The sequence below is a fragment of the Leptonychotes weddellii genome, chromosome 5 (assembly GCF_054177405.1).
Source record: "Leptonychotes weddellii isolate Sample4059 chromosome 5, ASM5417740v2, whole genome shotgun sequence".
In the NCBI taxonomy this organism is placed as follows: Eukaryota; Metazoa; Chordata; class Mammalia; order Carnivora; family Phocidae; genus Leptonychotes; species Leptonychotes weddellii.
In genome coordinates, this window is record NC_138373.1 from 75,574,010 (window position 1) to 75,588,450 (window position 14,441).

At 43.5% G+C, this 14,441-nt stretch overlaps 1 protein-coding gene across 4 annotated transcripts in view; it reads left to right on the forward strand.

Moving 5' to 3' along the window:
- ETV6 (ETS variant transcription factor 6) overlaps nucleotides 1-14,441 on the forward strand; it is a 239,477-nt gene that overhangs the window by 188,359 nt on the left and 36,677 nt on the right. For 3 of the 4 annotated variants that reach the window (XM_081821244.1, XM_081821245.1, XM_081821247.1), the window contains 2 exons: nucleotides 1,485-1,649; nucleotides 14,305-14,439. In XM_081821244.1, the coding sequence (XP_081677370.1) occupies nucleotides 1,485-1,649; nucleotides 14,305-14,439 (300 nt within the window). The remainder of the gene's footprint in view (nucleotides 1-1,484; nucleotides 1,650-14,304; nucleotides 14,440-14,441) is intronic. The other variant, XM_081821246.1, reaches the window with a different exon arrangement.

The window sequence follows — 14,441 nt, forward strand, 5'->3', positions numbered from 1 at the left end:
GGATGAAAAGGTGACTCTTTCCAGGATCAAGCTGAAAGGCACTTTTACAGCATACTCAAGTCTCCTTAGCAAGTTTAAGTCACTCACTGGAGAGACTGAAGCTCCTCTTAGCAAACCCTGATTCCATTGTACTTGAACTATTAATTCATGCAATACAGTTTTAGAGAATGAAGCTCTGTTGAGCATCTAGCTTCTTCCAACCTATCCATTCTCATTTTGGTCTCAGGACTGCTTTCAGTTCTTAAGAATTATTGAAGACCCCAAAGAGCTTCACTCATACGGATTATATCTGTCTATATTTACCATATTGGAAATTAAAACTGAGAATTAAAAAAAATGCTTACTGAAAAATAGTAAGCTAAGCTTATATTATTAGCATAAGTATATATTTATGAATACATCTTCTCAAAACAAAAAAAATTAGTGAGAAAAATGGCATTGTGTTACATTTTTGTAAGTCTCTTTTGCAAATCTATAGAAGATGACTGGATTCTCATATCCACTGCAATATCACATGTCATATAGCTTCTAGAAAATTCCACTATATATTCATGAACAAACGAGAGTGAAAAAAGGTCAATAACCTCTTAATATTGTTATGAAAAGAGTTTTGACTTTATAGACACCCTGAAAAGGTCTTGGGAACCTGAGGGGTCCCCAGATCACACTTTGAGAACCACTGTTCTAAACCACCTGAATGATATATCAAAGATTTCCCATAACAGCAAAATGAAATAAAAATATAGACTCACAGTCAGGCATCCAGAAAGGTCCAGCCTGAGCTACCCTCTTAACCTAAGCTGCAGCCCTCCCTTTGGCCCACTTCTGGTCCTACTCAGAGTCCAAGTACCACCCCCGCCAGGAAGTTCTAACATCAGAAAGGCAGAATAAAAAGGCAAAAGACCTTTTATCCTTACTTTACCCTCTCATTCCCAGAGGCTAGCCTGATAGTTTCCCAGAGGCTGAGTGAATTGTTCTTCCTGGAAGAAGTTTCAGGGAACACTTCATTATTTGGCAGCTCTCGAAGGTCAAGCCCAGCTCTGGAACATTCTCACTTCAAAAGGACAGTGGGTGACAGCTCAGTTGTGATTCTAAGGTCCCCTCCAAAGCACATTGACATCTGTCATGACCGTGTCAGGCCACCGAAGAGCCTCAGCTTTAGGGCATACCTGAGATCAAGACAGTCTCAGGAGCTGGACAAGGAAGGACAGGGCACCAAGACCTACGGTCCATTAAAGACATAAAAAAGGATTTGTCTTCTCATTTTGCCTCTAAAAAAATAGTTCATTGGACCATAATTTGGCACTTACAAATCTTGAGCTTCAACTTGGGATTCAGAGTTGAACATAAGGGCTCTTCAGACGTGAAGACTCAATTTTATTAACCATTCAGAAAGCTTTTCCCTTTATTCCAACTGTCTAACTGACAAGGCCTTTTTTTCTTCTCTCTCTCTCTCTCTTTCTGCCTTGCTCTCTCTCCAACAGGCTTGCAGCCAATTTACTGGAGCAGGGATGACGTAGCCCAGTGGCTCAAGTGGGCTGAAAATGAGTTTTCTTTAAGGCCAATTGACAGCAACACGTTTGAAATGAATGGCAAAGCTCTCCTGCTGCTGACCAAAGAGGACTTTCGCTATCGATCTCCTCATTCAGGTGAGAGTCTGGACCCCTGGCACGTGCTCAGCTGGGACAATCTGTTAGCCATTGGTTGGTCTTTGCCACCACTCGTCATGCCCAAGAACTCCCCACAGTAGGCCATCAGGAGCACAAAGACAATGACCTAAGCTTAAGAGAGGAAAGATCCTGCTGACATAAGTCAGTTTGAGGGGAAAGGAGGAAGAGTTTCCAGATCAAGGGGAGACTTTGAAGGTTGGGAGAAGGAACCCACTTAGGACCTACAGACACTGGAGCTTAAGGGATCTCGTTGTGGCCACCAAATCAAGAAGAAAATGCATTCCAGCCCTTTCACCCTGCCTTGCTCCTGATTCTGAAACATTTGAAAGAGATGCTTAGGAGTGAGTATAGGTGGTGAACTGCTCAGTGAAAACCAAAGACAGAAGAGGAAGGGGCATGAGCCCTCCTAAGGTAGACGGAGTGGGAGGAAGAGACATGAGGGAACAGGAGGTAAGGATGGGAAGAAGCTACGGCAAGCTTAGAAATAAACTCAAAGGGCTTCGGGTGACACCCTTTGCGGTACTGAGCTATGTGAAGTGTTGCATCTTGTAGCTTATAGAAAGCCTGAAAAGTGCAGGTGGAAGACTTCTCAGGTTCATCTAACTAGGCAGTTTTGTCAAAATAAGGGCTCCCAAGACTCCATGGGAAGTTTCGATTCAGTAAAGAGCTTTTGTACCTGCAGAGTGTATTGCTGACCTAGGTAAGACACTTTCTAATTTCATTTCTTAAACATTATGGATATTTAGAAGATAGCTATTTGGGAGCTCCATATGTGAAAGGGGACCTTTGGTCTGGGGTTTATGCCTCTTGAGGGGCTAGTTAGTCAAGTACCGACAGACCCTCCTTCTCTCAAGTCTCACTGTGGCCAATTTTGATGTAACTTGTCCGGCAGAGACTCTCTTTGTCTTGACAAAGGGCAAAGATCCTGCGTAAGGTCTTGGTATAGTTCCAACGACGTTCAACCCTTATTTACTCCTGGAGGCCTGCCAGAAGTTAATAAACTAACCGTCATGAGGAAACATCACCATCACAGGGGATGAGATAAGGTTATAGAACAGTATCTCCCCCGCTTTTCCCAATTGCAGCAGACCGTTTATATGAGGAAATGATAAAAGGAAGTTTCCCCCAGAAGTAGAGATGTTATTGAAACTTGGAAGTTTATTATCTCTGAAAAACAGATCATTTTTAAGGTTCTACAAAGGAATAGAGCCAGACATACCTGAAACATTTTGTCTCAAATCATTGATTCTTTCTGTTGTCTCAGAATACAAAAACTAGAGTAACCATATATGTAAATAAAACTAACCTAAAAGGAAACTACATAGTTCCTTTTAATTTAATGCAAAAATACTTACCTTGTCTGTTCTTGTGAAAACACAAAGGTATACTCAAAGGGGCAAAGTCACCTCTCTGGAGGAAAGGAACTCTTAACTCTTTAGTGTGTTCCAGAAAAACCATTCATGTAAGGCAAACAAGGGAAGACACAGTCATGTGTTTTGATGCGATTTGACTTAGCCCTTAGCCTGGCTTTCCTCCATGAGTCTGTAAGTCCCCCCTTCGTCTCATCTCAGGTACTCCTTTTCGTTGTTGATTTATTTTTCTCCCTAGTCACCTCTGTCCACTTTACTTAGAAACCAGAGATTCCCTCTGCTCAAAGCTGGAAGCAAAGATGGGCAACAGCCTCCCAGTAGGCCCTTGCCATTTTCTCAGGTCTCTGCTAGAGTGGGCCATGTGGTAGATGTACAGGATCCCGCAGTCCAGTTAGAGAGAGGGGATGGCATTGAACCTAAAGGCAAAAGGAAGCTGGAGAGGGGAGAGGACAGGGTAGGATGGGGTTTATGAAAGAAGGAATAGAGTTGATTTGGAGCATGAAGGATGGATGGAACTGAGGAGGTGGGGGGAGAAGAACATTCCAGGTCACTGGAGCAGCATTAGCTTAGTGTATTTGGATGATGGTGAGATAGCCCATCTGATGAAGGGAAGAGGCAGGAGGTGGGAGGCCAGATGAAGTCAGTGCGCTAGGCTGGTCATGAGGTGCTTAGACCCCAGTTAAGGAGCAGTAGAAATTCATTCGGTGAGTATTCGCTGAGCAACTCCATGCTCGAGGTACAGAAGTATGGGCTAAGGAGGTTCAGGGAGATCAGAGGCGATTTCTGGCTGGCTTGTCAAACAAAAGCTCCAGGGTATGGTCATGGAGCCAGACTTTGAAAGCTTGGAAAGGCAACTAAGGTGGAGGTAAGGAAAGATGTTCAAGAGGAACTGTAGGTCAGTTGGTATGGAGATGGAGTTCAGAGATAAGGCCATGCAAATTCGATCCTCTGTTTGAAACACTGTCCATCGTCACTCATCGCCCCTGCCTGACATGTCTGATTGCCATTTCATATTTGAAGTTCCGCTGACCTTTTCCAGGAAAGCTTTCCCCGATTGCCATCCTGCTTCCCTGACTACCCCCTGCCGCCTTCCTCTCCTCTACCTCTTCCCTCCTCAGCCTGGGCTAGGTGCCGTTCCTCTTTTATCACAGAGCATACCCTAATTCTGGCATAATTCACACACACACCCACCCCATGTTATATGTGATTGCTTTCTGTTCTGCATCCCTCTTCTAGAGCAGGAAGTTCATCTGGGCAAGGGGCTGTGTCTTGTTAAGCTGACTGGTCTCCAGCATTTAGCACAGTGCATGGCATCCAGTTGGCGCTCAACAAATCTTAATTGAATTATGACCCAACACGTGAGTCCCTTAAAGCCCAAGTTGGGAAGTTTGGATTTTATTTTGCAGATAGTGGGAAACCACTGACAGGTTTTGATCAGGAGAATAATAGAATTGGAGCTCTCCCTTTGGAGCGGACCTTGGCCATCAGTGCATAGGGTGGACTCAGAGGGTCCCTAAAAACAGGAGACCTACTTAGAATGTTCTTGCTACAGTCCTCACTGGAGACATTGAAATCCAGAACGAGATCAATGAGAGTAAAATAATAAGACTTCAGGCCCAGAATGGTGAGCTAAGATGAGGAACTCATGTGTGGGAAGGGCTAAGACTCATTTTGGCCAAGCAATGCCAAAGCATCCAAAAAGACAGGTCCTGTTCTGCAGTTGGAATTCTGAGACCAGAGCCAGGCCAGAGCGGGGAATAGTAGATGGGAGCATTATCCCCATTATGTTGAGTTGGGAATAAAGAGAAATGTATCCTGGGGGTGCCTGGGTGGCTCAGTCGTTAAGCGTCTGCCTTCGGCTCAGGTCATGATCCCAGGGTCCTGGGATCGAGCCCCGCATCGGGCTCCCTGCTCCACGGGAAGCCTGCTTCTCTCTCTCCCACTCCCCCTGCTTGTGTTCCCTCTCTCGCTGTGTCTATCTCTGTCAAATAAATAAATAAAATCTTTAAAAAAAAAAAAAAGAGAAATGTATCCTGTAGGTGATTTAATTAAGGCATCGACCAGAAAGCCATGGACAGAATTTCAAGGTGATACCTGCCAGTAGGGGCTGCAAGAAAACTTAACCACAGAACAGAGGGATGTTGTCAGAGGGTTTGGAAACAGAGCTAAGAAAGAGTTAAGAAGACATTCTCATGACGTGGCCACATAGCAGGGTAATGAAGGCATGCTTTACCTGCTGGCATTCTTCTTAAGAAGGTAGAGATAAGGTATAGATAGAAAATCTTTTTTAGCTCTCAAATGTCACACTTGCCATTGTTTCTTCTGACATGGGCTTTCTGGGTTAGCATTTGATGTAGTAGATGTCCTGAGGCCCGGGTTCTCTACGTGGCTCCTCCACAGGTCACAATACTTCATTGGCCCCTATTTTCCTCCTCCATAAAATGGGCTTCTACTCTTAACAGTTCAGCCCAACTTCAAGCATGAAACAGTGTTCAGCTTCTATTCAGTAGCACAACCTCCTGTCCCATAGGCAATGAATAAATACTTTGATCTCCTTCAACCTCTATGCCTTGTAAAACTTACACTTCACCCAGTTTTTTTCTGTATTTCTTTGAATCTTTTTTGCTGCCTAAGATGAATCAGCAGCAGCTTCTCACTAGTCATGGGGCTGCTGGAATAAAACAAAAGTATCTGGTTGCCCCGTCACCGTGAATGGATGTTTATAGCTTCCTCCCAGCCTTGTTTCCTGCCCGGCCTCACCCAGAATTAAGCTCTCTGTATATGGAAATAACATTCTCCTCAACACAACTCATTTCAAATGTAGAGAGGAGGGACCAGGACCCAGTGAATTATAATTACCTGAAATGTTAATATGTCTTAGGTCCAAATATGGTAGCCTCTCTGAACTCCACATTCTTTGGCCAATTTGACAAACTACACTTATCTCGTCCATTTCCAGGACAAGACTTCTCCATTTTCAACTCTATAATAAAGCAGGGAACATGCAGACTGTGCTTTAAGTAATTATATTATCTCCAAACTGAAGTTTTTAAGGCTGAAGATAAATGGGATATTTTCTTTGGAATATCCTCCCAGTTAGAAGATACAAGATGGTGAATTTATAACATTTGCAAAGCTAAAGAATAAATGGAAGGGAACTGTAACTTTATAAAATTTTACCTGTACAGGATAATTTTACCTACTCTTTGAGCTACTAGACAGTTACTACCTTAAATGGCCTGTGATGATTTAAATTCAAAGGGATATTTGATTATTTGACCACTCTGAGACTTGAGAAAACACATGAATAAGAAGGAACAGACAAGTTAGCATTGATATTAACTCTTATTTAGAGTTATCCATTATAAGACATCAAGGTGGAATGGATTTATGTATGCATTTTTTATAAGAACAACAACAAAAACCACAAGGTATCTTCAATTTAATTCATGTTAGACTCTCTATTGATGCCAAAAAATGGAAAATAAGCCTATTTTCAAAGTTCCTTCAGTTCAATTCAGCAAAAAAAGTATGATGGGTTTACTAAGTGAATCAGTCATTTAACATACCAGAATGTGATTATTTCTTCCCTCCCCAATGCACCAGAATCTTTGTTTTTGGAAATATGCCTTGCTTGTGACCTTCAAATATGGTAAAATTCCCTTTCAAGGTTAAGTGAAAAATACTGATCTTTATCTTCATAAAGTTCCTCCTTGGACCAACTTGCTTATTAATTCATTTCTATTAAGCAATGGTAGGTGCATTTGCTGGGTTGAATGGCTGGGTCAACTGGCTGTTTTAGAATCAAGGCGCAGAATCTGAGGGGATGGGTCACAGAGGGGGATTATTGTTCTGAAGTGTGGGAGTTGCAGCAGGCATGATCCTTGATTGAGACACCCAGAGTTGGCTCTTTCTTCTCCTGTCTGTGAACGGAGCAAAAAAAAAGTGTAAACACATCAGAGAAATGCTTAGATAGGTCAATTACAGAAAAGTCATTTAATTTTTTCTTAGCACTTCGCTTTTCCCATTTGTGAAACGGTGGTGATGACCAATCCCTCTGCCATACGGAGTGATATTATAACGTGTAAAACATACAACACTTCCTTTAATAAAGTGCATACTTATTTTACAATATTCGTATTTTCTCACAAGCTTATTTTTTTGTTTCTCTGTAATGTCTCTTTATGTTCTGCATCCAGCTAAAGGCAGTTGTCTTAAGGTATCTCTTTCCTAACCGATTTATTCTTGTCTTTTTTTTTTTAAGATTTTATTTATTTATTTGAGACAGACAGAGATAGCGTGAGAGAGCATGAGCAGGGAGGAGGGGGAGAAACAGGCTCCTTGTGGAGCAGGGAGCCCGATGCGGGGCTCCATCCCAGGACCCTGGGATCATGACCTGAGCCAAAGGCAGACGCTTAACCGACTGAACCACCCAGGCGCCCTGATTTATTCTTGTCTTAAAGACAATATTCAGATTTTCCCACAACCAGCTCCCTTTCTCTCAGGATCTCTGTGTCTCAGACATAGATATCAAGCTAAATCCCAAATACTTGTTCCTAAGTAAAAGACTAGCTTATGTTTATGGTTACAGAGGCACTCTGTATTTAACAAAAAGGCCTGTCATTTAATCAGCCTGCAAAAATGGGTTGAATGGAATTTTCAGAAAATAAGGTCGAACAGAGATGGAAAACCAAGCAGTCACCCAATGGGAGGGGGCTGTAATGGCCACCAGTGGGACCTCCCTGGGCCAGGGCCTGCCTTAGCATTCTCACTACTGAATTTAACTGAATGACCCGAGGCCTTGGACTTCAGCCTGTACATCTACCACAGGCAGAAGGGACCCAGCAGAGAGAATTTGAGGACAAATCTGAAACGTATCTCTCCCACCCTTGCACTATTTTTTTTTTTTTACGAATCGGTCAAAAGGAAACTAAAATCTCTGAATAAAAACAGAAGAGCGAGAGATTGCAAATTTAAGAATGTGTTACTTCAGATAATCTTCACATGAGGATATGCACATAGTAAATCATCACCTGAAAAATACAAATTTTAAGAATGTTAAATAAAAATCTGCTTTCAACCTACTGAACTCAAGAAGTTAAACGTTGTGAAACCCCAGGGGAGGGGCTCTGGGTAGCCTTGTAGATGACACTATGCATGGGTCCCAGCCTTCTGCAGAACAGGGAATGGATAAGAACTTTAAAAGTGATCAGACTCTTTCACTGATAATAACATTTGAAGAAAATATCCCAAGGACACAGTCCAATGGCAGCGGGGAAAAAATGCCCTTAGCAATCCTATTTATAATTATAAAAACTGGAAATGCCCAAGCCACCCACAGTATGGGACTTGCTAAACAAAGTTGGAGCATGTAAATATAAAGGAATATGCTGTGGCTTTACAACTATTCATCGAGCCACTTATTATTTCTTGAGTAGATTACACAGGGCCTTGCAGGTCATGTTCAGGACCCTAAAGGTTATTATAAAAACAGGTAGAACCCATTCAGCATTTTAAGCAGAGATTGGCATGACAAAGTGCAAAGGTGAAGAGTGGATGTGGGCAGTTGGCTTGGCTGGCATTCAGGAACAGTGGTGGTGACCTGAACTAAGATGGGATCAGCAGGGAGAAGGGGATGACGCCAGGAGTATTTAGAAGGCAGAGTCTGAAAGTCTTGGTGACTGGTTAGATTTTGGACAAGAGAAAGAGAAGAGTTAATTAAGCATGACTCCTGGGTTTCTGGCCTGAACAAGTGGGCATTCACTGTGCTAGGAAACACCATGTGGGTTGTAAAGACTTTTACGTTCAACACATTAAATGTGTGGTGTCTGTATGTCATGCAAAAGGGAAGTATCTAGGAGATAACTGAAGGTTCTGGAGTTGAGAAGAAATGCCTGGCTGGAGTAGATTTAGCATCGATGGGCTGATGGAGGCCATGGGAGTAGGTGAGATTACCAGGGAGAAAGACTAGTGGGAGCCTGGGGAGCCTTACTGTTGCAGGGTTGGAGGAGGTGGAAAGAAAATTAGGAGGGGTAGGAACGTCCCAAGCCGTGGACTGTTCTAGGAGGAGGCAGATAGTGAGCGCTCCTGATGAATATTGCTGAAAGGCAGAATCCCCAAGTACCGACCATTGCCCTCTGGTTTGACCACGAGGAGGCATGCAGTAGAAGGGGTGGGAAGTGGCAAGAACAGAGTTGGACAGCTCCTTGGCCAAGCTCGGCCATGCTGGGACCAGAGAACCAGGAGCAGTACCTGGAGGGGAAGATGGGGACAAGGGGTGTGTGTCTGTGCAGAAAACAGGAAAAACCGGACAGTGCTTAAATGCTAAAGGGAAGAATCGCATAGAAAGAGGTTGAAGATACAACTGTGAACTAGGGGAGTGAGAGAGCCTGAGCTAGAAGCGTCTATGTGAAATGATGTCAACCGGGAAAACACATACTCAATACATATGAATGTGACTTCATGAAACTTGTGGAGGCGCCTTAAATACAAAAGTGTTGAAGCAAAGCAAATGGTTTCCAGATTTTTGGAGACACGTCTGTGAATAATCATCAAATCACAAGGGGTGCCATCTATTGAGCCCACATTATCACAGACATGGGGCTGGTGCTTGTTCATATCATCTCACTTGATCTTCCTATCAGCCCTGCCAAGTCTGTGGCATTATTCTCGTTTGAGACAAAAGAATGTTTCACTAAGCCTGGACTTAAGCCTCACAGAGAAAGAGTATTTGCCTGAGGGCATGCAGCTGACAAATAGAGGACCCAGGGGACCTGGGACCTCTTGCCCCAGAGCCTGGGCTCTTCCCTCAAAAGGAAAGAAACCTTAACCCCCCAAACAGCATCTGTCTATTCTCAGTCTTCAGACACGAGGAACATTGATAAGGCAACTTGCAGCAGGTTTGTTCACTCTCTTTACTATCCGTTGGAAACAAATTACAAATAAAATAATAGAATTTCGTATTCTCTGAGTGGATGCCTGGCTTTTCACATCAGGATCACCACTACAGAATTACATGTGTGTTTAGTCTGCGGGTTTCTGTGTTGTATGCGTGTGTGTGCATCCTTTGTGTGTGTGTCCATGCGTGCGCGCACCCACTCAGGGGGATATCTAGGTTTTATGGGGCCTGAAGCTTATAATTTGGGGGACACATATGGCTTTAGGGCTCCTGCCAGGAGCCTCTGCAGGTGAAAGCCCTGCAACTCACGAGCTTCACAGCAGCATCACCTCTGTACATACATGTGTATGTGTGAACCATGTATATAAGCATGGAGATGTATAGAGAAACCAACAATAGCTCTTGTCCCTTAAACAGGAGCCTTGGTTCCATCGCTTAGTACAATAGAAGCGCCTTTTACAGTTAGCACTTAGGTATTGCTTTTCTGGGAAGACAGAGAAGATTTATCATGAATCAGATGGGCCAAGAATTTTGTGACAAGTGCCTTTTGAATTCAAGCCAGTGGTCATTAGCTAAGTTAGATATACAGTGCTATGGCTCGTGCTCTTTATTTTCAGCAGGCAAATAAATATAACTTATTTTCGACTCTCGTTTTTTATTCCAGAGATCTTTTTGTTAATGGTACTTTTTAGATGTGATCTTCTGTGTATATACGAACATTTTTAAGGTGTAACAGGAGAACAGGCTGGGTGTTGGAGAGAACAGGAGGCAGTAGAGATGGGAGAGGATGGCGGCGGGGGGGGTCTTTATTTATTTAGAAAACTGTTGTAGACAAGACACATGTTCTCTGTTCCAGAGCCAAAACTAGGAACTGAGGTACATGAGTTTGCAGGGGAGGCCAAGTTCCAACTCAACAGAAGAACTTTCTATCAACTAGAGCTGTCCAAAAATGGTTTGCTTATGTTTGTGGCCGGCCGCCCATCCTTGGAAGTACTCAGCCAAACCTACTTCTTGGCAGGGGAAGGGGAGGCAGGGGACTTCTACTGAACACAAGTTTGAGTCGCTCTAAGTAACCTCTAGAATCCTAAGATTCCAAGCTGTTATTGGGCACATACTGTTACTGCCCAACCACATGTACCCAGACTATGCATCATAAGTTGGTTTCTCCCCCATAGTCCTGATGCATTTGTGCTAAGCCAGCCACATTCCCCAACTGAGCCCCTGGTTGCTGAGGAAACATGTCTGTGAATGGACTGATCCATCTATGGCCATCCTCTACAGTCTTCAAATTCAATTTTTTCCTGGCTTGGAATGTGGGACCTTTGGCCCATGCTCACACCCATTAACCAGCCATCCCAGGTGGCACTTATGAATGTGATCTCACTAGTTCTCATCACCGGCTAATGGTTTAGGTAAGGAACTGGCACAGTTCCACTTGATTCACCCCTCTCCTGCTTTCTCTCGCACAGAGACGGGAACTTTCTCTGCCTGGCTCCCTTTGCCAGCTTTGGGATGAGAGACAGAAGAGAGCCAGTACAGAAGGCTGGGAGAGTCTGGGGTGGAGGGCCTGTCAGCCCGTCTGTGGGCCTGCCCAGCAGGCCCAGGGGAGGGAAGGGGCTCAGCAGGAGGGATCCAGAGAAGCCAAGATGGGTGAATGGGCTCAATTAACCTTTGCCCTTTCTGCAGGGGGAACATAACAATGACCATGACCCACACACTCGTTGTTCTCCGTGAGAGACTGCCTTAAGGGTCTACAGGTCTGTCCTACACCACTGTAATAATATCAGTAAGAACCGTGATGGTGGCAGGGATAGCTGGGGTCACAAAAACAACTCCTGTTTGCTGAGTTCTTGCTGTTTGCCGAGCCCCCGTGATGAGCTCATTACAGGGATTACCTCATCCCATCCTTACACGAATTCTGAGGTAGATGCTGTTAACATGGCCATTTTGTAGACCAAGGAACTGAGGCCTAGAGAGGGTAAAGGACATGCCTAAGACCCTGGTCTGACTCCAGAGCCTGGACTCTTCCCCGTTCTGCTTTGTTGCCTCGCTTTCTGTATGTACATAGAGAAATGGAAACACAAAAAAAGAAGTGACCTGCCAGGTCTTAAATCAGCACACGGCAGAGCTTCTGGAGCCCCAAGAGCAACCTCTGATGAGAGGTCAGCGGGTAACATGCACGGCACACACGCCTACTCCAGGTGCTTTGCCACATTCCCCTCATTGAACTTTTGCAGCAGACTTGGAAGGTAGATGTCATTTGCGTTTCACAGGGAAGTTCAGGGACTTGTTCAAGGTCACCAGGTGCAGAAGGGCTGGGCGGCCTGCATCTGCAAGTCTGTGCCTTCCCCGCCACATCAGCCTGCCTCTCTGAGCGAACAAAGTTGAACACCCTCACAGACACTAAATTTGTATTTCCTGGCCTCCTCTTCCAAAATGGATACACTAATTACTGGCCATTTTTTTTAGTAATACTAATCATCAGGAACACATTTTTCAGTGTTGCGTTTTCTCTTTCCGCGTACTACCGAAATAAAGCATTGCTCAAACCCACAGGATAAAACCCAGCGGGTGTGAGGCCATGGAAATTAAGAAAAGTTCAGGAAGACATTACACTACACCAAAAGAAACAAAGTGTTGATTAGGGACTTATTTTTGTAAGCGATTAAAATATGAATCATTAAAATAGGACTATATTTCAGGCTCTGTACCCTCCTCTCATCAGAGACGACATTACCATGACTACTAGGTTCAGATTAGATGTGCTCCAAGCCTTCCCAGCTCAAAAAACGCACGCGTGTGTGCCATAGTTCTACCTTCCACAGAACATTCTTCCAAGTCTGGTGCAGAAACCCTCTGCGTCCTCTCGCCCATGTCATTAGCAGGAAATGCCTAAATGACATGCTGGCCGTCAGCTCTTTAAAGTCTTTTTCTTTATTGAATCCTAGTAGTAAATAGTGTCACTAAGTAATATTAATAACCACCCAAACTCAAAGGTAGAGGAAGGAATAAAGTCAAAGCAAAGACACAAAGGCACCACAGGAATCACTTAGAACAGAATACCCTCGAACTTTATTTGGTACAAATGGTTTGCAGAAAGAAAGAAATTAATATGGAGCGTTTCTCAGGTTCAGACAGAATTTAAAAGAAAAAAAAATTTAGCAGTAGCCCAAAATATGCAGTTAAATTAAGTTGTTAATTAAAGTATCTGTTAAAAATAGCTAAAATTAGAGACAAAAGCCCATTGTTTGGCACAATTGTTGACTGCATATCTGTATATGGAAGGGCGTAGGGGGACAGTCAGAAAGGCTGTGGTATATTAAAGATTAATCACCCACCCCTAAGGGGTTTTGAGCACCCACCTGCATTTTTGAACTTGGATCTAAGCCGAAGGGTTAGATATGACCATATGACCATAAGACCATGACAGGTTTTGGGGGGCTTTTTTGTGCTTTTGGTTTTTTGGGTGGGTTTTTTTTGTTTTGTTTTTGCTAATTACTCAGTGGACACTTTAAATACCAGATATATCAGAACAGAGGGCCCTAGCTCAGACGAGCCCCCACCATCCTCCGCAAGGGGCTGACATCTAGAGATGATTTTCTAGAGACTGTAGAGCCTTGGAGCAATGCCTGTGTGTATTTTTAAAGGAGGTAAGCATCCCAGAACATGCCATTCTTTATAGAGTATCTTCAATAGTCAGCACCTCTGACTGGACTTATGCATTTTTTTCATCCTCATTCTCTTCCTGCCTGGGATTAGAGTTGGTTCAAAAGGCAATTTTTTTCCGTTGGAAGATCTCTGTGAAGAATGTATGAATTGCCAGTGGAACATTAAAAATTTTCATACTTAATGACTTCATAATCCTTCTTTGGTTAATCTGAAATGCAAGCAAAGAGTGATGTGAAAAGAATATTTTTCACAAGAATAATAGCAATAAATTGGAGTCATTGAAACGTCCAGTAAAGTCTGGTGCATCCACGTGATGGGCTCTCATTTTGCAGCTAGTGGAGCAGTTCAATAACGTGAAGGGAAAAAGAGAGGTATGAAACTAGTACAAGCCTGATTCTAACTATAAAACCATAGGTGGTAGGAATAGGACTTCTTTCTCTTAGTGATAGGATTATAGGTGATTTTTGTTTTCTTTCTGGTTTTCGGCGCTTTTTAAACTATTTTTGTATATTACTTGCACAATTTAAAAAGTCCAATGAAAAAACGAGCACATGGCTCCAACCCTCTGCGTTTCCCCCGCGTGCTCCATGGGGGTAGGTGGCATGTGGACCTGGCTCGCCATTATGTCTTTAGTTCTGTGCCAACAATAGAGTCGAATATTCCCATTGCTCTAGTTCTCTTTCCTTTTTCTTTCCAGGTGATGTGCTCTATGAACTCCTTCAGCATATTCTGAAGCAGAGAAAACCTCGGATTCTTTTTTCACCGTTCTTCCATCCTGGAAACTCTATACACACACAGCCAGAAGTCATCCTGCATCAGAACCATGAAGAAGGT